General features: G+C 40.3%; 1 protein-coding gene across 4 annotated transcripts in view; it reads left to right on the top strand.

Moving 5' to 3' along the window:
- The first annotated feature begins 955 nt into the window (after positions 1 to 955).
- The window catches only part of LOC102691326 (BBX high mobility group box domain containing), a 42,636-nt gene continuing 16,866 nt past the window's right edge, over positions 956 to 26,725 (top strand). For 2 of the 4 annotated variants that reach the window (XM_069190000.1, XM_069189997.1), the window contains exons 1-6: positions 956 to 1,073; positions 3,200 to 3,273; positions 19,329 to 19,497; positions 19,913 to 20,176; positions 22,435 to 22,633; positions 22,759 to 22,826. In XM_069190000.1, the coding sequence (XP_069046101.1) occupies positions 19,339 to 19,497; positions 19,913 to 20,176; positions 22,435 to 22,633; positions 22,759 to 22,826 (690 nt within the window). In that variant the 5' untranslated portion in view covers positions 956 to 1,073; positions 3,200 to 3,273; positions 19,329 to 19,338. Of the gene's footprint in view, positions 1,074 to 1,428; positions 1,773 to 3,199; positions 3,274 to 19,328; positions 19,498 to 19,912; positions 20,177 to 22,434; positions 22,634 to 22,758; positions 22,827 to 26,725 lie in introns of those variants that run through there. The other 2 variants (XM_069189998.1, XM_069189999.1) reach the window with 2 other exon arrangements.

Here is a 26,725-nt window from a genome sequence, read left to right as displayed (position 1 = left end):
CATCACATTTACTGCATGGCTCTCAGATTTAATATACATCATTGAAATAAATATATTATTCTGAATAGTTTTCAAAGTCTTCATTATAAACTGCATGTCCGGTCGAATACGTTTGCAGGGCATGGATTTCATTCAACAACACTAAGTCATTTCCTGATCACAGCCGGGGCTTTATTTTTTGATAACCTGTAAAGTTGAACTGTCAGAAAGTACTTTTACAGCCTAAGGATGAGAATATACAACGTTATATCCAAAACCCACACTCTAAAACGTTTCCAATTAAGTAACATTGCAATTGTAGCGGCTGGCGCATTTACAGTTATTTTTATCGAAAGAAACAATAGCTCATCGGAAGAATATATTAAGCTTCTAACACGTCATAAGGTCAGAAGGAATAGAAAAAACGTGCAAGAGAACGGTGCAAAATGAACTCCTAAGACGCATTCTGCACTCCCAGATTTGTACGGCAGATAATGTAACAGTCATACATTTCTTAAATGTGCAGCCTTCGCGTACATTTTCATCTTTCAACACAACACGGGGCCGCTTACTAGATATTACTTAACCTGAGCTTTCCGCACAAAACGAAAGCCATTGGTATATGTGACCGCTGGCTTTTTTTTTTCTTTAGTTAAGCTTCGGGTTTGTTGTGCGTCGTGCAACACAGGAGGTGTACGGACGATGCCGCCTCCATGACATTGTTCTTGTGCTTCTAATTAGTTCGGTGGACATTTCGCTACCACTTCCCCCCACTACCTGGTGTGTTGTGCAGTGTACATGTCCAGAACATTATGAAGATGTTATATTAATCTCTCAGTCTTTCAACGCTGCTCCATTGTTATGGGCCCGCTGTGTGGCTGATTCGGGCTGTCTCTCAGGCTGCCGTCCAATCACAGGCAGCCTTACATGAAAAAATAATATATTTTCAGTCAGTGCATGTACAGTACAGTATGTTGCAAAAAAAACTGTTCAGAGAAACACACTGGGAGAGGGTGAGAGAGAGAGGGGGACAACGGCTCCTCGGAGCACCACTCTTTACTTTCTCATAATTTAACCGGTCGGCCTCTCGCGGGGTAAGTACTATTACACTTACACGGCTCCACTTCATTTTCCAAACACTTTCCCCTCTTCTCCAATCCCTTACAAACACAACACCCAGGAAGCCAAAGATACTTAGTAGTCATACACGACAAACACAGTCAGGTCTGTGCGAGATACAGTGGCTCTCTGGCCAGACGCAATCATCCTTTTCTCGCTTTCCTCGCTGATACTTCCTCAGTCACTGTAAAAAAAAAAATGCATGAAAAAAAGTTTCCACAAGAGATGTGCACACTAAAGGCCAGAATGTGAATGATTATGTTAACACGGCTAGGCCAGTCAGTACCAGGCTAGGAACATCCACAATACAGTACTACACACGACCAAAGAGAGCGAGAAACATTTGGGCGATCGGGGGAGGCAGGAAAAAACAACCCCAGAAAATTGTTCGAGGAAAACGAAAGTGCCGCAACACAATTTCATCTGAACAAGTGCCTTATTTCGGTAGACAATGCAACGTTTTAGTTAGTTTTGGAGACTTGGGAGTGCAATATTGCGCCTGATGCGGAAGGCAGCATTCAAATCCAGCGAAAAGAAAAGTGTTCAGAGTCAGTGAGGTTGTATTCGTGTTGTTGTACTAGTACCAGGGCAGAACTGTTATGATGTGTCAATAAGTTTAAAGGTGGACGGAGGCTGGAATGCTGAGGCCTTGGTATTTGAGTCGGGTCTCGGAGGTAAGTTTTCATATTTGACGACCGTCATGACAGAAAACTTGCAGCTATTTTATCCCACAATAAGATCTGAGTGCCTTTTTGTCGAGAGCACTCAGTCATCCAGAGCAAAAATTGTACCAGCTTATTATTGCTACGAGCTGGCAGCAGGGAAGAGCGTGGTGACTTCGTTTTTCGTAAATTATCGCTTGCCCAGAATTGCGATCAATCTGCTTAAATCACGTTAGAACGGAATATGTTTGCTCCTGTGTCGTGTTCGGCTCACATCTTTAGTTAGTGTTCGGTAAAAGACGATGCAAAAGCTAGAGACAATATGTACGACATAGTCAAGCGAGCGAGAGAGAAGCTGTTTGCTTTCCTCTTTGAGAAACGGTATGATCACTTCCCCTCATCGAAGATCTTATTGTTTTTTAAAGCAAATAATCTGAAAGAAGCCTCGGCTAGTCACGGATGGTGTGATTTGTAAAAGTTTGGGGAGGAAAAGTGAGGTGATGTCGGCTATAAAGTGGCTTTTGAAACCATTGCATGTTCTGCTAATGACACGTTCAGTACAGCAACTCGCATCAGGGTACTTTTATTTCATCTAATAGATCAGAGGCAGAGATCAGGCCAAATTAGGAGATTTTCACAAATATCGAGACTTATAAACGTCAGTTTAAGTAATGAAAGGGGTCGTATCGTCAACAGGGAAATCTTTCTTAATGAATGCATTTTGCGGAGTTTGACAGGAGTGAGATTTGCGCTTCGTTTTCCCCAAAGCAAGATGGACTCTCTTTCGCTTGTCTGTCTCGTCAGACCCCAGATCGACATTTTGCACCGAGATGCAAACTTGAGCTTTGCTCTGTAACAGATAATTAGGGCAGATCAGCAAAATTAGCATTCGTCGAAGGTCGATGTTGGAATCGGGACAGTCATTTTCAGACGTATTCCTGTAATTTTTCCACTTCTCAGCGCCGAGAAAAGCGGCGCCTACGGTTTGCAGCTACAGCACCAGTCCGGTCTTACCTGAAAACTGCTACAACGTTGCAATTACTGTACTGTACATCCACTCGGGCGTACTGTACTTGTGATGATATTTTTGTGCTCTTATTTACACGCCACTTGGCGATCGCTAGATACAAAGTTTCGGAATTTTGTTTTTTTTAAATGTTATGGATGGCGCTGTAGCTGTAACATTTGTCAACTTGACGCTGGAAGTACGCAGAATAATACAACACCATAGTTTGGGCACTATCTGACTAATGCACGTACAGTATTGTACGGCTTCTCCGTGTTAGAAAGTTCATGTCGGAGAATAATTGTTGAGACGGAAGGTTAATCTTGCTCATATCATTCAAAGTCACGAATATGACATTGTTCTGGGGCTCGTCCTGTAATTGAAATCTAAAATGATCTCTGACTGAAGATTCAGTGTTTTGTATTTTTTATAGGTCATCATCACATGACAAAGACTGAGTGACAGATTCATCTTCATCTTTCAGATATTTCCATTTTCTGTACCTAAGTAAGTAAAACCTACGGTTCATTTATCAACATCAAATGGTTTGTTTTTCCTTCATGTTGTTTCCTTTTTTATTTTATATGTACTTTAAAAAATAATCCTGACATTGCTTCATTTTCATTTATGCTAGTGAAACTAGTATCCTAACCAAAGATGTTTACTTTGGTTTTCAAAGCAGTTTTGTTATTGTTTAGCTCAGATATTTGTAAAATATGTGTTGTGAGAAAAATTAAAAGTGGCAGGTACTGTTGCAGACTTCAGAAAATGTCTGTCATGGAGCTACAGTACAAGTTCTGTCATAATTTTAAGATTTATGAAAGTGTGCAATCAAAGTAGGAGACAGATTTCTGTAAATGATCTGCACCTCAGTGTCAGTATACTGTACGTTCGACTATGTATATCAGTGAATGCAATGACCATACAGTTTCTGTAATGCATTTTCTGTTACTCTTTCTGCTGTTTTAAATACACGTGTTACTGTAAACAATTCATATGCTGCGTATTTCAAAATGATCCACAAATGTCATTTTCTCCAAATATGCACTCTTATTTTTAAGAACTACAAGCAGTTTTTGTGCGATGAACTCATTTTTAGAGAGTACATGCTCATGAACTACATTAGTATCTTTAAACAGTTGTTTGACATCTTATACTCTATATACTGTACATATTTATGTTTTACAATGATTCAATGTAGGATTTTGATCCTCAGTTATGAAAGTGTTATCCTTAACTGTCCCTTTATTGCTCTTGTAAAATGATCAGGAGAATGCTTGTTCCTTCAAATTACTAAAAACGAGTTATTTTAATATTCACAATGGGAGTATTTTACATAGTACCATAGAAATAATCCCACAGCCCATCTAAATTTTAATACAATATATCGTCTACCTAAATGATTCCATGGATCACGTGGTACTGCATTTCCCTAACAGTGTTTTTTAAAGTTATATACTTGTTGAGAGCTGCCATTTGTAATGACTAAGAAAACATAGAATGGAGGAGAAATTCATATACTGGTGTGATAAAATGTACTTTTCATTCAGTATTTTCATTCCAACATGTATAAAATAGTTTATTGTGTGATGAAATACATTCTTCAAGGTTGTGAAAAGCCAACAAGCAATTGAGTTATTTCTGTGACACCAAATATCCTAAGGAAGGAAGTATACAAATCTTGAGAGAAATTAAATAATGCAGGAAAAGCACCACACAAACTTGTTTAAGAAACTGGCAGGTAACTTTGAATTTTGAAATAAAGTTTTAAAAATTCTACCTTGGATTCATCAAAATGTCAAACTATAGTTTTATTTTGCGCTGTGGTCTCTAGTGCAGGTAGTGTGGTGGGAATTTGTGATTAGTGCAGGTTTTGAATTTAGATTTGAGTTTTGATCAAAGGATAAATTAATAAAAAGTGATATGTAGAAAAAACAGTTTCATTTGTGCTTAAGATTCCTGAAGTGATACAGGGGCAGGGGTAGCTCACTGCATCCCAGAGCTCTTTCAGTTTTTCAGTTCTAAACCGTTGTTTTGCCTTAATAATTACCTGGGAGTCAGAGTGACGTCCCCCTGGTCCTGGGTCCTGTGGTGCATTCATTTAGCCTTCGGGAAACTTATAAAGTGCTTTGAGCTGAAGTTTATGCTGTTTACAAGACACACAGGGGTCCAGGTGGCCTTGTTACTGGTGCTGTTGAGTAGCTGGAGGTGTCAGAGGCTGACATACTGCAAAAAATAGAAGGAAAGAAAATATTATGTAGTTTTGAAGGTTTCCAAGCAGTCCTTGCTCATTTACTTCAACAGTGATAGTGAGCCACAAGTAAAGTAAAGGGAGAAATAGAATGACGCCTACCAAATTTGGTGTCATTGGTCAAACAGTTTTTGAAGATGGGCAGTTAGTGGTAGGATGCATGTTTTGAAGTAGTAGATGACGACCTGTTGTAGGTGTAAACAGTGAGGTGTCGCCACATTTGAGGGGCAAATCTGAAGCAGGTTTTAGTGTGATGAAACCTGCGATCAGTATAACGTCTCGTATGAATCTCATCTCGACCAGGAAGCCTAGTCATCAGGCAGCCATCTTGTTTAAGGTGGAATTCCATTTCTGATACTTGTTAATCGTGTTGCCACTGAAACGCTTAATACCAAATCTGGACTAAACTGGCCAAACCCTGGCATTTTATGATAACAGGTTGCATCCCAACAAGAGAACAAAATGGTAGCCAAGAAATTAGCCTGTTTTATGAAGGAAGGAAGTACAGCACTAGAATGATACCAACCATTTTTGTGTTTTTGTGAATGTTTGTGATTCTTGTAATTTTTGTGAGCTCGCAGAAAAAGACATTTCATTGCCAGCAACTACTGCTGCACACCGTATTGTTGTGCATTTGATAAATAAACTTTGATCCGATTTTTGAACCAAGTTTTGAGTTAATTACATATACTGTTTTTGAAGAAGAGCAGTTAGTGTTGCAGGTCCTGTGAGGATCTGGTGTTTTAGTATAACGTACTGCTGCAGCCAATGGGATGCAGTTCCACAGCAGGTCTCCCAAGTTTTTGGTCAATATGTGCTATGGTTCCCAAGACAATGGTGGTCTTTTGGTACATCTGTGAAGTTTCAAGTTAGTAGGACAGAGAGCTTTTGCTATTTATTTGATGACAAATATTATTGTATCAGGTCAGATCTTGAAAAGGTTTTGGCTTTTCTAATGTAGGCAGTTTCAGAATGTTGCATGGAGGTTACAACAACATCCACTGTTAATATAAAAGGGAAACGCAAAGCTTGAAAAGTGTACAATGCGAGAAAGACCTAGGTGTTAATCCAGAAACATCAATTTCTGCATTTCCAGATATATCCCACACTGACAGGCTGAAAGAACTGAGTTGTTCTTAGTTTCAAATGGAGAAGACTGATTCAGGTATTCAAAATCCTTAATGGAATTGATAAAACCAATCCCATCACCCAATGTGAAGCACAAACCAGAGGACACTAGTGGAAACTGTGTTGGGGGGGGTATATTTATGACTGAGAACAGTAGGCACTTCTTTACATGAGTTGTAGGGGTCTGAATTAAGTCCGAATCATGACCAGGTCATGATTTTGATGCTGGGTAGCTAGCTTGTTTCAGGAAAAACAAAAAATTGACACATGTCTACTACAGTTGGTGCAGCTGTTCATAAGATTAAAAAAATGAGTTTTCAGTGGTCTGGTTGCCATCTTAATTGACACTGAACCTTAATTTGGTCATGGATTTTGTGATCTGATTTCCCGACTAGTTGCTAGGCTGCACAGTCTCTGAAAAATATATAAAAAATCATGGTCAGTGAAACCAGTTATAGAGAAAGGGATGATGTCAGGTTCTATGATAATATAAATTTGTCTTAACATGTTTTCTTCATTTTGTAACTGAGTCTAGGAGACATTTTCCAAAAGCTCATTTTAAACGGCCAGAAAGGTTTAACACCGGCTACCAGACCTTAAACTGTCCTCAGAGAAAACATGGTTGTCTCTACTTCCCACTTTCTGATGGAAAGTCCTGAACTTTCTGAAATGGCTGCTCCACAGGTTCACATGTTCTCAGAAAGCCAGTGTTTCAGCTCAGAATGCCTCCATGAGACTGCACCAGGAGATTAGCCCAAAAGTGTCTTGGGATATTGGTGAATTGATCAAGGGAGCAAGGGAGCAGTTCTGTATGTTGGAGTATTTGGCCATTTTCCCCCTCTCTGGTGAGACTGAAGGCTTGATAAGAATGTTTTATCTGTTTAATTGGACACTGATGTGTTGCATTTCTTTGTGTTATTTAGACGTTGATGACGGTCACAAAGCACAGATCGTTATTTTTCAAAGACTCTTTCCTTCCTGTGTATGATGAGTAGTGAAAATGGCATCTAGTATGGAGGTAATATATATGATGTTGGGACAGAATCAATACGTGAAACTCATTACAGAGTCATTACAGATATTGAGTAATTAAAGGAGTGTTTTATGTTATGTAAAATGTATTTGGTTTTAGTTCTGAATATTTTATTTATTTTGCCTGAGGGATGTGCTAGAACTAGAAACACACTGACATCATGTCCTTCACGTGGCAACATTCTTCAGAGAAGCCTTCTTATAAATTTAAAAATATCAACCTGTGTGATAACGACATCCCCAACATGATTTTAAATTGTATTTAGATTTTTAATTATTTAAGAAAGTGAAGGGTGGATGAAAGTTGCTTGTTTATTTGCTTTAATTGCTGCAGAGGTCTATTCAAAGAGAACATTAGTATGGGATGGTACATCTTTTTGAACTTTTGAATCTAACTTGTCATGCAAATGTTTATTTCCTGAAAAATATTATTCCAAAATGCTGTTACGTTTTTTGTGTCACTTGGAATTTCCAGTCCCATCCCTCAGTTACTCTAGTTAGTTTATGCCTTGATCGAGTAATATGAGAATTATTTTTAAAATTCTATGCTTTATTAAGAGGAACTTAAAATGAGAGAAAATAGTCTTTTGTTCCTTTGTTTCTCTTTTACGGCAAGTGGCTAACTGGTGTTTCTCTTTTGTTCTGAGTGGAGTTAGTGACACACAGGTATTTAAGCCACTATCAAAACAGAATAAACTCCTTATAGTCTTCATTGCCTGTATAGGAAACTGCTGGAACTAAGAATATAGATATTCATCTGACTTGCCTTGTACAGTGTTGGACCAGTTTAGGATTGTGTGCTTGTCCTGTGACTTGGAAAGGGGATGTGCCTGTTTAAACCTGCAGTTATCACATCTGTTGAAAGTGAGAAACAACCTTGTTTGGAGAAAGACACCATAGACTAGTTACTAATGTGCTGTTTGTTCCTTTCGTTATGTAGAGTAAATATTAGCATTTAGTGTATGTTTGTAAGGCTTTCACGTAAGATTAAATATGATACTGTTTTGGAATATGGACAGAATACTATGAAGCGTATCTAAAATAATTGAAAACTAGGTCCACTGAATGATTTTTACCAGTTTTACTGTAGGCACTGAAGTGCTAAATTAATAAAAGTAATAAAGGAAGTGAAACAAACATTGAGTTAATTACACCCTGAGTGAGATGATTGGATGTGTCTGTTTAGTCAGTATTAAAATGATTAATAAATTGTCATTAATATTAACGATTTATGCGTCTACTGGAATAGATTCAGAGGAGATCTTCTGGTTATTTAAACTGGGTTGTTCCTAAAACTTTCTCTGTGTTCCCTCCTGTACAGACCTACTGTAACATGTCTTGTAAGTTTGCTTTCTTATTTGCAATTTGGCTCTGCCCAGATGGTCGCTTTGGGAAAGACAGGAATGCCAGTGGCACGTGTGGGGCAGAGTGACAGAGACTGGTTTGCATGGAGGGTCTATCAGAAAATGAGAACCACAGTATCTAGAAAAGTTAGGTGTGTCCGTTTTGCTCAGCTTCTCAATGGCGTCACTGCAGTTTAGGTTTTGATTTTTGAACTGAACATGTGAGGTTATGTCTTGGCAAAATAGTCTAATTTAGATTGAGTGTTGCATGGTAGCTGTGGAATCAGGATGTAGTACAACTGTAAAGTCCCCAAATTCATATTAAGCCCTTAACATCCAAATATTTTGCATTAAGGGTCTTTAAAAGGGATAACTGGATTATTAGTGCCTTTAAGGTGCTGGTTTGTTCTTTCGGAATGATTACATACTTTTTCCAGAATACATTCTGTATATCCATTGTGTGCTATGTATGAATTTCTGCTTTGCTCAATAAATAGGCACCTTCATATTGATTAATGGATTCTCAAGTCATTTTCTTGACTTTTTGAATGAAGTATTGAATGTATTTTAAAACATGTTGAATTTAAACTTTACTGGATATAAATTGAGGTATTTTTTTAAAAGTACCTCCTTTTAAAAAATGTATACTGTATACAGATTAAAGTTACTGCATTCAATGTTCATTCCATCCTATCCAAAATGATTTAGTAGTAATTTACATCAATAACTCTTAATGATTTGTTAACCTCTCTGTTTTCACACACTGTAGTTGTTTATTTCCATTCTTGGATATCACATCACATATGATTGAGTTATAGTCATACAGCCCTCTGACACTGTTAGTTTTTAAAAGACTACAATTAAATGAAAGATTTCTTATTTCCAGTGGTTAATTTTGTTATCATTTTGTGGAGCATCTGATGCATGTATTGAATTAAACCGGTGTTTAATTTGCGCTACTGTAATTTTGGCATCTTTCTCTGTAGCATATACTGTACCCTGATCTCAGGTGACTGTGAGAGAGAGTTAACAGTAACCAGAGCCATTCAGTAAATGTGCTTGAAGCAGTCTTTACAAGTAAGAGATCTTTTTCTTTGCTTGGACTAAGAAAAAGCACAAACTCAGAAGTCTTGTATTGTTAGTGACAGAATAGCAGTTGTGATATAGCGCTCATTAACATTTGATTTTAATGTTGTTCAGGTGGATGAGCTGAACTGTCGTGGAGCTTGGTTTGTAAAGCATGTCCTTTAATGACTCCATGATTGCATAGATGTACAGTAACTCTTTGTTCCCACAAATAGGTGGAGGTTTGTGCTCTTCAGATGTCGGACAGTTGTACAGTGTAGAGGTTTCCTCTGTGATTGGGGAACTGCTTCTGTACAAGTTCCTTCAAAACTGAACGTAAGAAAATGATGTCATAGAAAGAGATGGCCTTTTGATCCATCGTGCTGGTTTGGTTACCAGCAGCTTATTGATATGAGCATGAGTATGCTGCTGTTTCTTGAAGGTTCCCAATAACTGGCTTGAAGAACATGTTTGTTCTGCATATTGCAGATACTCCCCACTTTTAGTGTATAAAAGTGCCTGGTTTTCTCAGTCCTGGACTGCCTTTTAGAATTCTTTTGAATATTATTTCTAACTACATTTGCAGCAAAGTGAATGGATTTATTGTTTTTTTTAACATGCACAATTTTAGTGTGGCAAAGTTTTTGACAGTTGGCTCTGAAAGTTTTTCCATAATGCTGAAAGACATCTCATGAGACATCATGTGAGATAAAAGCACAGCACTGAGAAACTAAAAGTTTGTAGCGTAGCTTTTTCTTAATCTCTTTTAGCTTTTATTGTTAATTGGGTGCTGATTAGCTGCAGTCCAGGACACAATTGTTAATGCAGCTCTAATTAATATCTAATGTAGAATGTAGCATGCTTCATTTGCTTCCTAACAGTCATTTTGCTCCTTATTAAATCGAACTAATCTGTTACTCACAGAAGAGTCTGCTGCAGATTTATTACTTACAGTAGTTTGGGTTCATCTTAACAGTCGTTAATTGTATGAAAGGAGTTTTAAAGTTTATTAATAAATGGTTAATATTGACACAATTTGTGATATTGTGACATACAGTATGTAATCAAAATATTAAAACATTTTAGATTGAAATACAGCTTGTGTTCTCTTAACATAGAATGGCAGGAGAAAGTAAGAGTATTTTTTATTTTTATTTTTTGGCTCTATTTCTTATATGGTGCTTGCTGACCACTGTTCACAGTCCCAGTATAATGCCTCTGTGTGTTTTTACATTGAGTTGATATATCCTTAAATAAGTGGTGATACTTGTGGTTATAGATTGAAAACCAGAGTCTAGAAATGACCCACATCAATTCCCTTTGTCTGCATGGTTTTTACTTTAGCGTAAATGCAGAAAGTGTAGTGTTTGATGAGAAGGGATGTGTTTGCTGGGTGCAAAGATATTTTTCAAATGTGAAAATTGAATTTTTAAAGCAATGCTGTCATATGAATAAGACAGTTTTATCTTTCAGCAATTCTAGCCTTTCAGTAAAAACAGATTTGAATTACTGTATCTGAAAAATGTCTGGATTTCTTTCTCATTTCCACCGTTTCGTATCAACTTTTTCGACAGTTTAAACTGGACGGTTTCCTTTGCCCCTCATATGGATTGCATTCCTGGTGTGGGTATGCAAGGTTCTACTTTGCAAAGACACCTGGAATAGCAAAATCCAGTCTTTTCAGGATTGCTTTGGGATTAGCAGGGGTCTGATGAAAGCCATTTTGCTGGTTCCGTTGTGCTTTGAACAGGTTCAGGTTTAATTGGAGTACAAGTAAGACCTAACATGCCGTAGTGGTGGAAATGTGAAATTGAAGTGGAGTGATACCTCTGACTGGATTGAAGTGAATTTTATCAAAGTGCTCTCGTTTGTTTTGGGGGGGTATCTGAAAAGGGTGTTGCTTGAGCTGAAAGGGGAAAGAAAAACGATTCAGCCAGACTGCATTCTAAGTCTTTGCGATAACACCTTCCAGTAAAGCTCTTCTACTTATTACCCCTGTTTTTAAAAAGTGCAATTACAGTTGAATCCCACCTTCTTTATCAAGACTGTTTGGGCTCCTCCTTTTAGATGGGGTGTGCTCTATGTTGAATGTGGCAGCAGCTTCACTATGTGACAAGAGCCAAGCAAGTGAGAATGCGTGTAGGCTGATTTTGGGTGCCTAGACATAATAACAATAATTGCTTATACTTATATAGCGCTTTTCTGGACACTCCACTCAAAGCGCTTTACAGGCAATGGGGACTCCCCTCCACCCCCACCAAGGGTGGCAAAGCTGTGGGCGGTCATTAGGGAGCAGCTGCTGATCTAGGTTGAGTGAGAGAAGTTTGTACAAGCAGGGCTGCACGAGAGAGAATTTGAGCCAGAATAATGGGACATGTTGTGCTATTTGTCGACATGCTTGCAGGCGATTCTGTTTAATAAAGCATACCGTTTCTTTAATTGACAAACTATTATCCTGCTTTCCAGTTCTGGCTTCATCCACTGATATCGTTGCATATTCTAATTAATTATGAGAACAACAAATAATTCTAGATTAGAACGAAGGCCTGCTGCTCAGGTATGAACGTGCTGAGTGAACACCTCCTTTGCTAAAAAAGGAGATCCTGATCACTCGTGAATTAAAGCCTTCACCGAACCCAGCCACATCGTGACAGCAGGTATTACCTATTTTGCTTATCTTCAAAAAACATGAGGAAAAAATGAAGAATTATCTAAAGAATTCAACACTTCTCTTAAGAATCTGACTTTGGCTTTTCGGGTAAGAACTGTTGGGACTGTGATTCAAACTCTCAGTGGAAACGGGGTTAAAGGCACAGTATCTGAGATGCCATCCTCTGCTGGCAGTAATCTGTAATCGGTGACAAGAGGTAACACTGGTAACGAGACAGTCCATCGAGACGGTCTCATGCTTATACCTCCTGCTGTATCTTTTCCAGGACTGTTACCATCTGATCGGTCTCGTCAGTGCCTGAATAATGGCAAGCTTGATAACAACGCTGATCACTACTTTTCCCCCACATTTAACAGAATTCCCCCACATAATAACAGCTGTTATGGGCTCAATAGATCACATAGGTCACATAACTTCATATACCCATATGTAGACCTAGCTCAAATAAATCAACACTTATTTGAATTTAGCATTTTCTTTACACTTTGGGCTGTAGGTGACGAAGGTGAATAATTTTGTCACAATAATCCAGGGTTTACTTCTTCCCTTTGTGCTCAGTAATTTGAATTCTCATTTACGGTATAGCTCTGATTCTTCTTTGTGACTATCAAAGCCTATAGTGCAATGCATGCAGTATTTCAAATGTTCCTGTGCTTCTCATGGCTCACAGTCACCTAGGAAACTTTGAAGTGTCTCAGAGCCTAAAATTAAACTTTCTGTGGAGATAGAATATAGAGAGCAGTCCTCCTCCGAATATTTAAAAGAGAGCCCAAAGTATTTGGTTCCACCACAGAAACTGAGCAAACAACTCATGACCTGGCTGTTCAGAAAGCCTGAATGTGACTGCTCTTATGTTTGTTGAGGAGGACGAGGCTAGAAACATGCTGGAGAAAGGGTCATTTCCATTTTCATTGTAACATATTTCAGTTGCTTTACTGTAAGTCATCTGAAGAGAGCAAATATTTTTGCTTCCACAGATCCGTGGAACAGACTGTTGGACCTCTTAAATATGATCTTCCATTGTGCTCATTTGTAATTTCTCGGACATGCCATTAATTCATCTTTAAATAACCTGTTGAAGCAAAGCCAAGTTTATGACAGGATTCAGGTATTGTGTAGATGTGCATTCGTATGGAATGTTTTTTTTTTACCATTTCCACCCCAGAGGAGTTGGTACTTAATTGTGTTATTTTTATTTCATTTTGAGGTCTTTAGCTATGATTAAGTGTTGATGCGTCTCTACCTTGTCAAGAAATGACAGGGAAAATTGAGCTGAAAAATATATCATCTTTCAAAACACATTACTGCATGATGGTTTGAGCGCAGAACGCATTAGAGCACAATCCATTTTTTGCCGGTACTCAAGGGTGTTACTTTATTAATCTTGGTTGTAGCATTTTGTCGTCTTGGATTTTTAAAAATTGTGCTGAAGTTATATTTGACCGCTAGAGGGCAGCAGATAGCAACAAATGAACCATTTTCCTTTGCGTTCGTCACGGCAATATTTTTCTGTGACCTTAGAACTTAATCAGAGCTTCATGTCACGGTTGGTTGTAAATATGTTTTGAAATATATCAGTTTATTCATAAAAGATAAGTCTTTCTTTAAATAATTCAGTACTTAATAATGTTATTTTGCTTTTGAGAATTCTTGCTAATCTGTATGGTCTGATACCAAAATGCTGGTTGTTTGTTGTGTTGCAAATGATAGCACGTCACTCACGAGGGTACTGAAAATAATTTAATAAAAGTTTAAGACCTTTGCTATGGAGAGTGGTGCATGTCACAAATTGTAACTGCCTGAAATTATATGATTAAATAAGTCCAATGCATTTTTTGTCTTTTACTTTATACAGTATGTATGTTCATTTCGTGCTAGTTTCTCTTCTAAACGGTAGAATCAGAAAACCCTTTGAATTGCATTGAAAAGCAAAATAACCAGAATACTATGAAAGTGTTTCTCATGGTTATATCTTGTATGATGTGGAGTAACCTAATTTAAAATGGGCGACAGTGAGCTATGAAATAGATACAGAGCAGTGAGTTTGCAAGAAATAAAGTAATTTGATTTTTTTTTGTGCTTTGGATTTGTTAAGGGGTCTAAATGGGAAGACTTTTACAGTGCATGCGAAGGTCATGTCTTCAGTCCCGTTCACTGCTGACAGAGATAATGATGCAGAGGTTTGGGAGCTATAGGGACAGTGCTATTTATGCAGAATGTGACTTAAGAGATTATGACAGATGGGGTAATATGTATCTGAAGTGAATGGATAAAACCTTTCCCAGTTCAAAAGAGAAAGAGATAAGGTTGCTGTAAGGCAGGCAGTTTCTGGCAAGTGATGAGTTCCAAGATGAATAAAGGAATTTGGAAGTCTGTGCCTTTTCTGGAGGTGCATACAGTACAGTGGAACTGATGCAAAAAAGGAAATATTAATGTTTAATAAAACAGTAGACACATTGTACTTTTTTGTAGTGTGGCAATGTAAAAATAAAAGGGTAGTTTACTTTTAATTGGAAATGTACAGTAATGGAACAGGTAAAGGTTTTTTCAATGTTAAAAGGAAAAGAAAAGAGACTCAGCGTTTTGGCTGTGGAGCCTTCTTCAGATCTGAATGAGAGAGGGAAAACAGCAGCTAATAAAGCATGGGAGAACAAAAGACAGGATAGTTACTGTAAGAGGAGGCTGGGAGCTGGGGAGACGGGGCATCGATACTGAGCAAGACCCTTAACCCCAACAGCTCCAGGGGCGCCATATTAATGGCTGACACTGCGCTCTGACCCCAAGCTTCTCTCCCTGTCTGTGTGTCTCATGGAGAGCAAGCTGGGGTATGCAAAAAGACAAATTCCTAATACAAGAGATTGTATATGGCCAATAAAGTGATCTTATCTTATCTTTTCCTTTCTGCATGGAATAAACTTTTACCTGTTCCTTTGCAGCCAACACAGACAGACAAGCAGGCTCCCTGCTTGAACTGTACTGTAATATCATGCTGTGTAACTGTTATGTTTCCCTGTGTCCTCTTCCTTGCAGTGGAATGAACCACTTTCAAAGCACTTAGGTCCGATTGTCCCAACTTGTATAACTTGCATGCCAGAAGGATCTGGGATCAATTACATCTGTAATTGTGCAATTTGTAATTAAGTACTGTTGTAGTGTAATTGTGTTTGTAGTCACAGCTTATCCTTGGCAAAACGTGCACAATTGAAATCATTTAATCACCATTGTAATAAATAGATACAGTATGTGATTCATTGTGTCAATAAGGTATAGTTATGCATTTATTTACTATACTGATGTTTCTGGATTTTTTTCATCTGTTGCATGTGGTTCAGTCTGTCCTTAATCCCAAATTTGAGTTAGAGATTTTTATTTATTAGCGTTATTGGTAAGTTTAGGCTTAGAGCTAGGTCTGTAATAAGGGTTGGAGCAGGCAGCGTTTGGGAAGAGGAGGTCGAATTCCCAAATCTTGCCATTTCCGCTCTCCTACATATAAATATCTCGCCTGCTGAGCCTCCCTTTGCCCTCCTTTCTCACACCCCTCCCTTCATCCCATCTTCACCCTTGCAGCAGCTCCCTGGCTCATTCCTCCAGCCGAGAGGGGGGGGTCCAAATCAGCCTTGTGCTCGCTGGCCGGCTGCCATCTCCTTCCACAGGCGACATACGCCAAATAAACTTTCAGTACGTTTCAGACTTCCAGTCCATTGAGTCTCCTTGTCGCAATAAATAGGATGTAAATGAACTTATGAAAAATACATTCCAAGGTTGTGAAAAAGGCTGTGGTTAGAATTAGGTATAGAGTTTGCAGTATTGGTTCAAATTATGTTTAAGTATCATTGTATTGAATTTTTTAATTACTGTAGCACAGTCATAATTGTTACTGAATGTGATATCCGTGCATTTGTAATTGATTCTGTGTAATTCATGGTTATTGTCACAATCATAATTCAGCAAAGATTGCCACTTAAATTTGCACTCTGAAGGGGTTCTGTCATGACCGTGACTGCTGTATGTTTGTGTTATCTACAGTGTTTATCAGAAGAGTGGTATTCTAATAATTTTCCATTTGTTGAGTTTCCTCTTCTGGGACGTTTCTGTATCAAGCCTTTTTGGCACACTGTCCCTCTAATCTCCTCGGTTGCCCGACTCTGTTTGTGCCAGCAGGTTAATTTTTGATTGATTGTTATTTGGTGCAAAGCGCTGATTGTCAAAAGGTCCTATTATGGATGAATGATGAGGGCAGGAGGTTGATTAGCCCTGCTGTATTCTGTAGTAAAGGTTTAAGAAGAGAGAAAAGGGCATTATGCAATGTTAATTCAATTTGTGCAAAATTAAATTGTGAGCTAAATATTTTTCTTGTAAATGGGAAACGGTAATCTCTCAAGGCCTTTGCAGATAGAAGCTACTGCACGCAGAGCTTGTTAACTCGGCGGGTTTACTATCCGCCCTCCTCTCTGCATTTTGTATAGGCTCATTAAAAATCCCTGCACTGGGAAATCGAAGAAAGGGAAAAGTGATCATGCAAATCTAAAGTGTTTTCAGTGATCTCACTTAGGTTTCTGCCGTGAAATGGTCAAGGGGCACTTTATTCATTTGACAACAGCAGGCTTTGGTGGGCTGTTACTAAACGTTAAGAAATGGTGCGCTGTTTCAGAATGCTTAAAGGTAATTGAATTAAAGTAGGATGTATTGTATTGTAATGAGCAGCCGGACTATTTTATAAAAGTAATTGTTCCCTTGCTTTTCTGGATTGCTTACCTTGCTACATTTAAAGAGGCTGTCCGTCATTTAAATATTTTATACGGTTTATTTCAAAAGCCTCATTGCAATTAAAATTGTTCATTAGATTTTTGTTGAACACTTTTCGGGCATGTTTAGTTCGCTTATTGATTAGTAGTTTTCTTTGTGTTGCACCCATACCGTTTAAGATCTTGACCAGTTTAGACTACATTGTAAAGGGCAAGTTGTCTCGTTTCCACAGGTTAACTTAAGATTTTTTGTCGGTGGATCAACAAAATCATAAAATAAAATCCGACCAGACACACTTTCCATCTGAGTGTTAATTACACTTGGTCAGGAGTGTCATGCTGTTAATACTGTAAGTAGCTCTAAACACTCAATTAATCTTGAAACATTGATTTCCAATCAGATTAAAGACAATTTTGTGGTTTTACATGTGAAATTTATGGATCCCTTTCTGTTGTTGCTCAAATGTTCTAAGAAAAATTTGACAGTAATTTTATTGAGGGAACTGAACCATGTTAATTAAAATATCATATCAGTTCTTTCTCCCTCTCCACTCCTCTTCATTTTAAATGCTTTGCCATCTTAATAGACAGTCAGAGCTGCCCTCATCTTCTTAGCTCATTGTTCCGCTGGCTTGCACTAATATGTTAATTACAGGAGCCTTTATTTGGCACGGAAGATCGTTTCAGCGCGGCTGTATACCTAATACAAAACGCTGTTGACAAAAAGAAAAAAGAAAAAAAGGTAATGGTGTTAAATTGCTGCTGTGGAATTTGTAATGGGAGCTTAATTTTGATATCAGGAGACATTTTTAGGTATTGAAAGGCTAGATATTTTGAGTTGTTGAAGATAGTTTTTCCATACACGTGTGGCATTCAAATATGCTCCGTTTAGCCAAGAATTATTGAATGAAAAATAGGTGTGGGTTATATTTAAAGTTGTGTATGTTTCAGTCTCTTTTTTTTGTAGCAACAGACAGGTTAGGCCCCTGATTTAGCTTCAGATTGACATTAATATTCCGTCTGCCTGCCATTTAAAATTCACAGATCTCGTACTTGATGGTGGCTTTTCATTTGCTCAGAGTTTTGATCCTGGCCATTAAAAACCCAGCAGTAAGTGCTGGTAAGTGCTGGTAAGTGCTGGTAAGTGCTGGTAAGTGCTGGTAAGTGCTGGTAAGTGTGGAAGCTGCAATTGTGACATCTCAGCAAGCAGGTTGCTGCTGTAGGTTGTGTTGTTTGACAAGTAGGTGGTGCTCTTTCCTCTGGTTTAGAAATTCCAGAATACTCCACTGTGGTGACCTGGGACAATGTGCTGTCTTTTGGAAACAATACAGAAGACTCTTGTTATGATAAGTGTGTGTTATCAGCGTCCTGGTTAAATTCCACTTCAGGCTTGCAGAGTCTAGACTTCCTTAAATTTTCCCCTTTTAAGTAATTTTTCACCGGCCCACTTTCTCTTTTGTGATTTTGGGTGGCTGGAGTGAAATGGCTGCCACTCATTATTCACATCGAGACCAGGTGGTTGCGGAGGGTCTCCTTCCTTTGTATGAAGCGCTTTAGGATTGTTTGGGTTGACACGTGTTATACAAATGCGAGCAGTTATTATTATGGGTTTTCTAATTCACAAATGGCAGATAGGTCAACGTTTTGATTTAATCTAGCAGTATCGTGATGCTGTTTAGTGTGAAATGATTATAGACAGGACCTGGCTTTTTTATTAATAATGTTTTTTTTTCAGCATGCAGTGTGTCTGTTTTGGTCTTTGTCTTTTTGAAGTGTCGACTGTTACGCAAGAGACTTTTACAGACTTTAATCTATCAAAAAAATATTTATGTAATTAATCATACACTGCAATATGGTTTTGGTTGAGTCATCTCAATCTCTTGTTTTATCTTGAGAATATTATATATTAACCCATAATTTACTTTGTTACTAAGCACACTAATTTTTTTTGTGTGAGTTTGACATCTGAAGAAGGCTCAACAGCTGTTTCTTCTTTCTGCTTTTCAGCTTTCATTATTATTATTATTATTATTATTATTATTATTATTATTATTATTATTATTATTATTATAGGATGTAAAGGAACAGGTTAAAGTTCATTCTGTGCTGAAAGGTGAAGAAAAACCACAGGTGTGATATTATATTTTATGTTTTTGGATCTGTGCTCAAAGTAGTTTGACTATCCAGATGGCTTTCACAACTTAAACTTAATTAAAAACTGCGGTAATGGAGCCTTTTCCCAGCGTCGGTTTTACATCCCCCACGGGAGGAGTCCTCTCGTCCTCTGCGGTGACGGGCGACCTCTGACCCTCCGCCTCTCTCCCCAGGGTCAGTGGCATGAAGGGAGGCGGAAGGGGCAAAGAGCCCCCCGCGGACGGGGAGCTGAGCAGCAAGCGCCCCAAACGCAAGTGCCTGCAGTGGCACCCGCTGCTGTCCAAGAAGGCCCTGGATTTCTCCGAGGAGGAGGAGGATGAAGAAGAGGAGGAGCTAGAGAAGGTGGGGTCCTGTTCTCAGAAGAACGGCACGGAGCAGGGGGGGGTGCCGTGTGGGGTGACTGAGAATGTTTCCTGCCTCCGAGAGGGGTTTTTTTTGTGTGCTTTGTCTCAGCTGTGGCTGGGATTGTCACATATGCATCAAGGCAAAAGCGTAATTTGGGCCAGTATTTGCTCGTTAGGTTATATTTGCATGTGGTGCTTGCTGGCAGTTCCTGTATCTTTGGTGGCTCTGTCTGGCCCGCGATGAATGCTCTTTTTTTTTTCCGAGAAAGCCTCCACAGACTGGGATGCTTATTTAGCTGTGCTGGAAAAGCTGTTGGGGGATGGAGGATGGCACCGAATTGGGTCTGGTGCTCGCTCGGGGGGGGCGGCTGTGCAGGGGGGAAGGGTCTGAAGCCCGGTGCCTCTCTCCTCAGGAGCCGCTGATGTGCGGGGAGGCCGGGGCCGCGGAGGCGGAGGCCGGCGGCACGGAGGAGGAAGAGGGAGAGGAGGAGGAGTCCTCGGAGCAGCGCGCCCGCCGGCCCATGAACGCTTTCCTTCTCTTCTGCAAGCGCCACCGCTCCCTGGTGCGGCAGCAGCACCCTCGCCTCGACAACCGCGGCGCCACCAAGATCCTGGCGGACTGGTGGGCCGTGCTGGACCCCATAGAGAAACAGAAGTACACGGACATGGCCAAGGAGGTGAGGGCTCCCACACTGGTTCGTTTGAAATAAGAAAATCCATTTTGAGCATGGGACGCTTATTTTTTTTGTAAAATCAGACATCTGGTACTCCTGCAAAACATCATCAGAAATCACCACATGCTCTCCGACCTGCACACAGTTTCACTGCACTTTTGGAACAGTAGCGTGTCAGTCTAATACGGTTCATGCAGTCTTGCCTGTAGAAAAGATTTCCCATGCAGAAACCTGGTTGTGTCCAGTTTCACAGCGGCCAGGACAGAGTTTACTAGTACCCGTCGTCCACTAACCCACTTGGAGGTGCACCTCAACTGGACCGTTTTGGTCAGGGGGACCTCCAGTCATACTGTGGGTCACCTGAGCAGCTCCCACATAAGTCCACTTTGGTCTCTGTGGTCTCCTAGCCTGATGTCTGGCAGATAAGAAGTCTCTGTTCTATGAGTTACATTTCTGACACTGGCTTATAAAAGTGAAGACCCCCCAAAAGGGTTTACTTAAGAGTAGCAAGACAAAGCACTGTGCATGGGCTGGGAAAAGACCCATTAGGTTTAATGATTAGACCCATTAGGTGTGCAGAATTTGATTGTAATTGAATGACAGTCAAGTATGGTGAGAAAAGGTGTGTAAAACGTGGAAGCTATTGATAAGATTTTGAAAATGATGCCCTGGCCCCTGAGAAAGAGAACAATGAGGAAGTATGGAAAGGAATAACGCATTTGTCCACCAAAAGGACCTTCTAGCTGGTCCTACCATTTAGCACGTTCTCGTCACTCATAAAAACAGGCGGTCATTGGCAGTCAGCTTGATTCAAGAATCTGATTTGCAGATAACCAGGAGGTGCAAGACACAAGACTTGTGAAGTGATGGAAAGAAAATAAAAGAGCTCCAGTTCTCTGTGTGAACAATTTCCATTGCGTAATATGTTACAAGGTATCTCAAGGTGCTGTGGGTGCTGAGAGTCCACTTTACAGAGCAGCAGTTGTTTCCGTAAAAGCATGGTGCTGTCATTTAAAATCACTGCTAAGCCCTTGTCAAGCAAGAGCATACATCACTCGAATTTCATGGTAGACATCATGGCTACTGGCAGATTTGTGCTGAATCATTTCAGGCTACAGAGATAACTGGTAAAGTTCCTCAACACATCACTACTGTGTCATTATAAATATTAGCGATTATAAGATTTAAATGTGTGCTTGTTTGTGTGTTAAGTGCTCTACTTAGCCACAAAAGGGAAATTTCTTAATAAATTCGAAACTGTGTTTATTAAAAAAAAAGGGTAATCTGTAAATTGTTTCCAGCATGGAACTCTCCTGCACGGAGTTCTGTTTGATTTCTTTTCAACTGGGAGACCGCTAACTAGACCACGTTATGAGAGCTACGATGAATCACAGTGCCTATCTAGTGCTGGCTCTTCCTCATGGTGCAGCACAGACAGAGATGCATTGTGATCAAGGTGAAAGGTTGAATGTGTGTGAAATAATGAAAACACGAGCTTCGCGAAAGATTTTGACAACAGCCTAAAGATCTGCTAAACAGAACACTTGCTCTGAATTGACTTGACAATATCAAATCTGTGTGTGTGATTTCCGACGCTACAGGAAGCATGTTTCCAGTCTTCAGATCAAGGCTTAGTCTTAATCTGCACTGCTGGTTTCACATTATTTTTGTGGGGATGTGGTTTATTTTGCTGCTCTGTCTTTTCAAGAAATCCATTGGTCATCTGAAGCAAGTGCAGTCAAATAGAGTGCTGAACACACAGTAACTTCCTGAGGAGTTCTGGGTTGTGGAATGTCTGATGCTCTTGTTTCTCTTTGTTTTTCTTTGTACCTCAAAAAATGGGTAGCACTCTGCTTGCGACCAGCAAAACACAAATCATTTTCACCCAAAAATACCTGGAGGCTGAATCTCAGGACATTTGTTAACACCATCTGGCAAATGAGCAGTTTAAAGCAACATGTTTTCCATTTTGTCATGCTGGTTAAAATCCTTGCATTAAGATTGTGTTAATATTGTTACATAAGCATGTGATTAGTGGCATTTTCGAAGACATCAACATAGAGTTTTTGTTTGTTTTGACTCTATGTATTACTCTTTATTTTCCGTCAAATGTCATTGTAAGCACAATAACAATCTGTAGTCAGACCTTTCCTGTATGACCTAAAAATCAGCGTTCGGTGGAACTCCACCTGCTGGTCATTGTGAGCCATTACAGCCCACTGATGTCTGAGCCTCATCCTTCCCTTTTTGCTTTCCTGCAGTACAAGGATGCCTTCATGAAGGCCAACCCAGGGTACAAATGGTGTCCCACAACCAACAAGCCTGTGAAGACCCCCTCCCCCACCGTCAGCACCCGCAAAAAAGTGTGGCCCTTCTCAGTCGAGCCTCCCAAGGACAGTGCCATAGGAAAGAAGCTGCCCAAGACTGAGGACATGCCACAGCTCAACTTTGCCATGGCAGGTGCGTCCCTGAAAACTGCAACGTCCGAAAATCCAAAGCCAATATAAAGATCCTGAAAATGCTTAAAGAAACACACCTGGAGTGTTGTGCATTTATTTACGTAGGGATTCCTTTTTAATTTGCAGATCCTACCAAAATGGGAGGCCTGAGCATGCTGCTCCTGGCCGGAGAACACGCGCTGACCGCCCGAGAGGTAAACCCGAGCGCTTGTGTCCTCTTCCTTGAGTCTTCTGCAGTGCCGGCATGCCCCGTAGCAGTGTGCATGCTGCACTAGTCATAGCCCTGGGGTGGCAAGGTAGAGGTGGCAGCCAAAGAAAATATGAAATTCAAAATGCATATCAGTGCATTTTAAGTTGACAGCCAGCAGTGTCATAAGAGATCACTTTATTGGCCATATACAATTACTTGTATTAGGAATTTGTCTTTTCACATACCCAAACTTGCTCTCCATGAGACACACAGACAGGGAGAGAAGCTTGGGGTCAGAGCGCAGGGTCAGCCGTTTGTACGGCGCCCCTGGAGCAGCTGGGGTTAAGGGCCTTGCTCAGGGGCCCAGTGGAGTAGGATTCCTCTGCCGGTAGTGGGATTTGAACCAGCAACCTTCCAGCCACAGGCGCAGATCCTTGGCCACAGAGCCACTGTATTGCTCTGCAGTCATTGCATGGTAATTCAAGGGATTCTTTTACAGGATTCCATAAACCTTGCTGGAAATGGGAAAAACAGCTGCATAAATTCCAAAATACAGAATTTAAGGCTTCAATTTATTTTTACAAAGAGATGAAACTTGAGTAAATCGCTTCATTTTTCTTATCACCCAAATCTGTTACCTGTTTCTTATGATTTCAAGTAGTATCACACCTGATTGGTAATTCTGCACATCTCTAGACTACGCAGGTCTACTACACATAGTTAACCTCTCTTAAATTCATAATTTATGTATTGTTTTTGCATACTATTGGATATACAGTATAATACATTTATAAATAATGTCGTCATATAATAATTACAGACAAAAGGCCAATCAAAGGTTCCAAGGCTCTGATTTTCAGATGATAGTGCTCTTCACTTCAGAACACCATTGTAGTGAAAATACCGTCCATATTGAAAAATAACTGTGCTTTGCTCCAGACTCATTTTGCAGCGAGCCTTAAAGGGGAATGTCCCTCTGACAGTCCATGATAAATAATCTTCAAAATAAGAACGCTTTCAGAATGTGTTGGAAGAGGTTTTTTTTAAACCTTTTTGACATACACGTTCTTTCTCTAAATTCTATGCACTATCTGGTTCAAAGTGGTAAATTCTTTCATAGCAAAGAGAACATTCTGAAATAATCCAGATTCGAAGTTGGCCGGGAAGCTTCTTTCAAAACCGTAGAAAATGTTGTTGCAGCTGAATAAATGTAGCTGCACTTTCAGGTAGAGGTCTGGCAGGCATTCCAAATTCGGGTTGGTAAAACTAACATGTGGAAAGGGATCATCATGTGGAATTGATTTTGGATTAAAGCAGACATTTCTTCATTGGTTCACTAAAGGATGTATCTTGAAATAGTATGTTAAATAGTGGTTGAATGTGTGCATGTTTCTAAGAGAAGTACTGTATAATGCTCTGGCAGACACTCCAGAAAATTCCACCCTTGCAGAAATGGACTGTATTAGTACTTGCAGTGTTTTTGGAAGATCATTTCACTGGATTTTTTCCCCCTTTTCTTGTGATGAATTCCTAGAGATTTTAACGAAGACAGTAAATAGTATCAGAGCCCTGGGATGGTATGGCATCCCTCCCAGGGTGTACCTGGCCTTGCGCCCGTTGCTTGCTGGGATAGGCTCTGGCTCCCCCCTAACCCTGAACTGGGAGAAAGGGTTAGAAAATGGATGGATGAATAATAATAATAATAATAATAATTGCTTACACTTATATAGCGCTTTTCTGGACACTCCACTCAAAGCGCTTTACAGGTAATGGGGACTCCCCTCCACCACCACCAATGTGCAGCCCCACCTGGATGATGCGACGGCAGCCATAGTGCGCCAGAACGCTCCCCACACAGCAGCTATCAGTGGGGAGGAGAGCAGAGTAATGTAGCCAATTCATAGATGGGGATTATTAGGAAGCCATGATTGATAAGGGCCAATGGTAAATTTGGCCAGGACACCGCTACACCCCTACTCTTTTCGAGAAACGCCCTGGGATTTTTAATAACCACAGAGAGTCAGGACCTCGGTTTTATGTCTCATCCGAAGGACGGCGCCTGTTAACAGTATAGTGTCCCCGTCACTATACTGGGGCATTAGGACCCACATGGACCGCAGGGTGAGCACCCCCTGCTGGCCCCACTAACACCTCTTCCAGCAGCAACCTTAGTTTTTCCCAATAAAACTAATAAAATAGCAATAATAACAGTGTATCAGAATGGCAATAATAACAGTGTATCAGAATGGCAATAATAACAATGTATCAGTGTATTTATCCGTGTACCTGTGACAAAAGCAAAGAGGAGGTGTACAGGACAGAGCAGGTGGAGTAGGGGCAGGGCCGTCGCCACAAGAATTTGAAGGGGTGGGCATTTGGTTTTAACCCAGGTGGAGGGAGGCAGGTTTGAGCGCCAGAGTGAGACACGTGACTCGGCAGATACACGGTAACAATTTTTTCTGTCTTGAGCTGTGTCTGCGTTCAGGGAGAGCGATTCTTACCCTGAAACAGACAGACAGGGCATCGACGTGGAGCAGCCTGCTTGGGTTTGTCCATCCCTAGGTCGTCGGGGGGATGCGCCAGTGCTCCACCAATGACCGGACAGGAGTCTTTATTGGTTAAGCCGGTTCTGTCTTTAACAGCAAAATTAGCCCGGCTGGAATTAGTGTGTGCTTTTCTGTTGCTGTCGACGTCGAGCACCTATCTGCTTCCCTCACTTCTGCTCCATTTTCTTTTCCCTGTTACGAGCCACCCCTTGGGTGGTGACTGAAGATGGTCCTTTAACCATTTTCTTATATCCATTATTTAGACTACTGAGAGCCTCGCTTTCTGATTAACGAAATGAGATTAAACAATTTCTGGCTACAAAACCCCCTTGTGTGTTGTATTCTAAATCCCGTACTGAAACCTCAGATGGGACACAGGGCTTAGGTACGTTTTTTTCGTTCGTCGTGACAGAAAAAGTCAATTTGATTGAAACGTTAGATTAGTTACATCGATATTTTCCAGTACTTCTAAAAAAAGTAAACGAAAACATTTTTTCCACTTCATTAGAAAATTCTTTTTGGGGGGCACGTTAGCCCACATCCAGGGTTACTGCCCCCTAATGCCACCCCCCTAGCGACGGCTGTGAGTTTGGGGCCATAGCCTTGATCGGATTTCCTGGATAGAACTACCTCTCTGTGTATGTGCGTCCGCAGATCTGCGAGTCTGCAGATCGTCTACAGAGACAGTTGTGACAGTCTGCAGCAGTGTGCACCACATTTTTTGAGGTGTGACTCAGATACGAGTGTGTGTGTGATACTTGAAGAGCCCTGCACTGCTCAGAGACAGAGAGCAGTGATGAAGCTGCCTTCTGCTGTACAGAGCCCATCCAGGGCTTCCTGCCAGGTGCACTGATTTATAACATGCTGAAGAGAGACGATTCTGTGCCCAGCTGCACTTTAGTGAATAAGCACAAATCACCGTGATGTGCATTCTAGTTCACGAAAGTGGGGAGAATCTCGGGCCTGTGCAGTTAAAGGGAACATTGCAAGGATTCATTACTGAACAGTGGCAGTAGATACCGTGTGCTTTGAAAATGTCATGGGCACATGTTTAAGTAATCCTCTGCAAATTCCATTAACTCACCACAAATTGATCCTAATTACTCCAGCACACAATGTTTGTGTCACGAGCGTGGACCACAGGGGGTTGATTTAAAACAATAAGCAGCCAGGAGTCATGCCTCTGCACATTAATATGGCCTTTCATCAGCTGAAAATGGCTGGAACCACAGTTAAAAGTTACAGTGTAAGATAGGGGGCCCAATCATAAGCAGAGATGAACCTTTCCAAATTATGCCTTCAGTTTAAGGAAATCAGAATTCAGGGACAATGAGGGAAAGGTTTTCTTGAAACCATT

The sequence above is a fragment of the Lepisosteus oculatus genome, chromosome 5 (assembly GCF_040954835.1).
Source record: "Lepisosteus oculatus isolate fLepOcu1 chromosome 5, fLepOcu1.hap2, whole genome shotgun sequence".
Lineage (NCBI taxonomy): Eukaryota > Metazoa > Chordata > Actinopteri > Semionotiformes > Lepisosteidae > Lepisosteus > Lepisosteus oculatus.
This window is presented reverse-complemented; position numbering and strand designations above follow the sequence as displayed.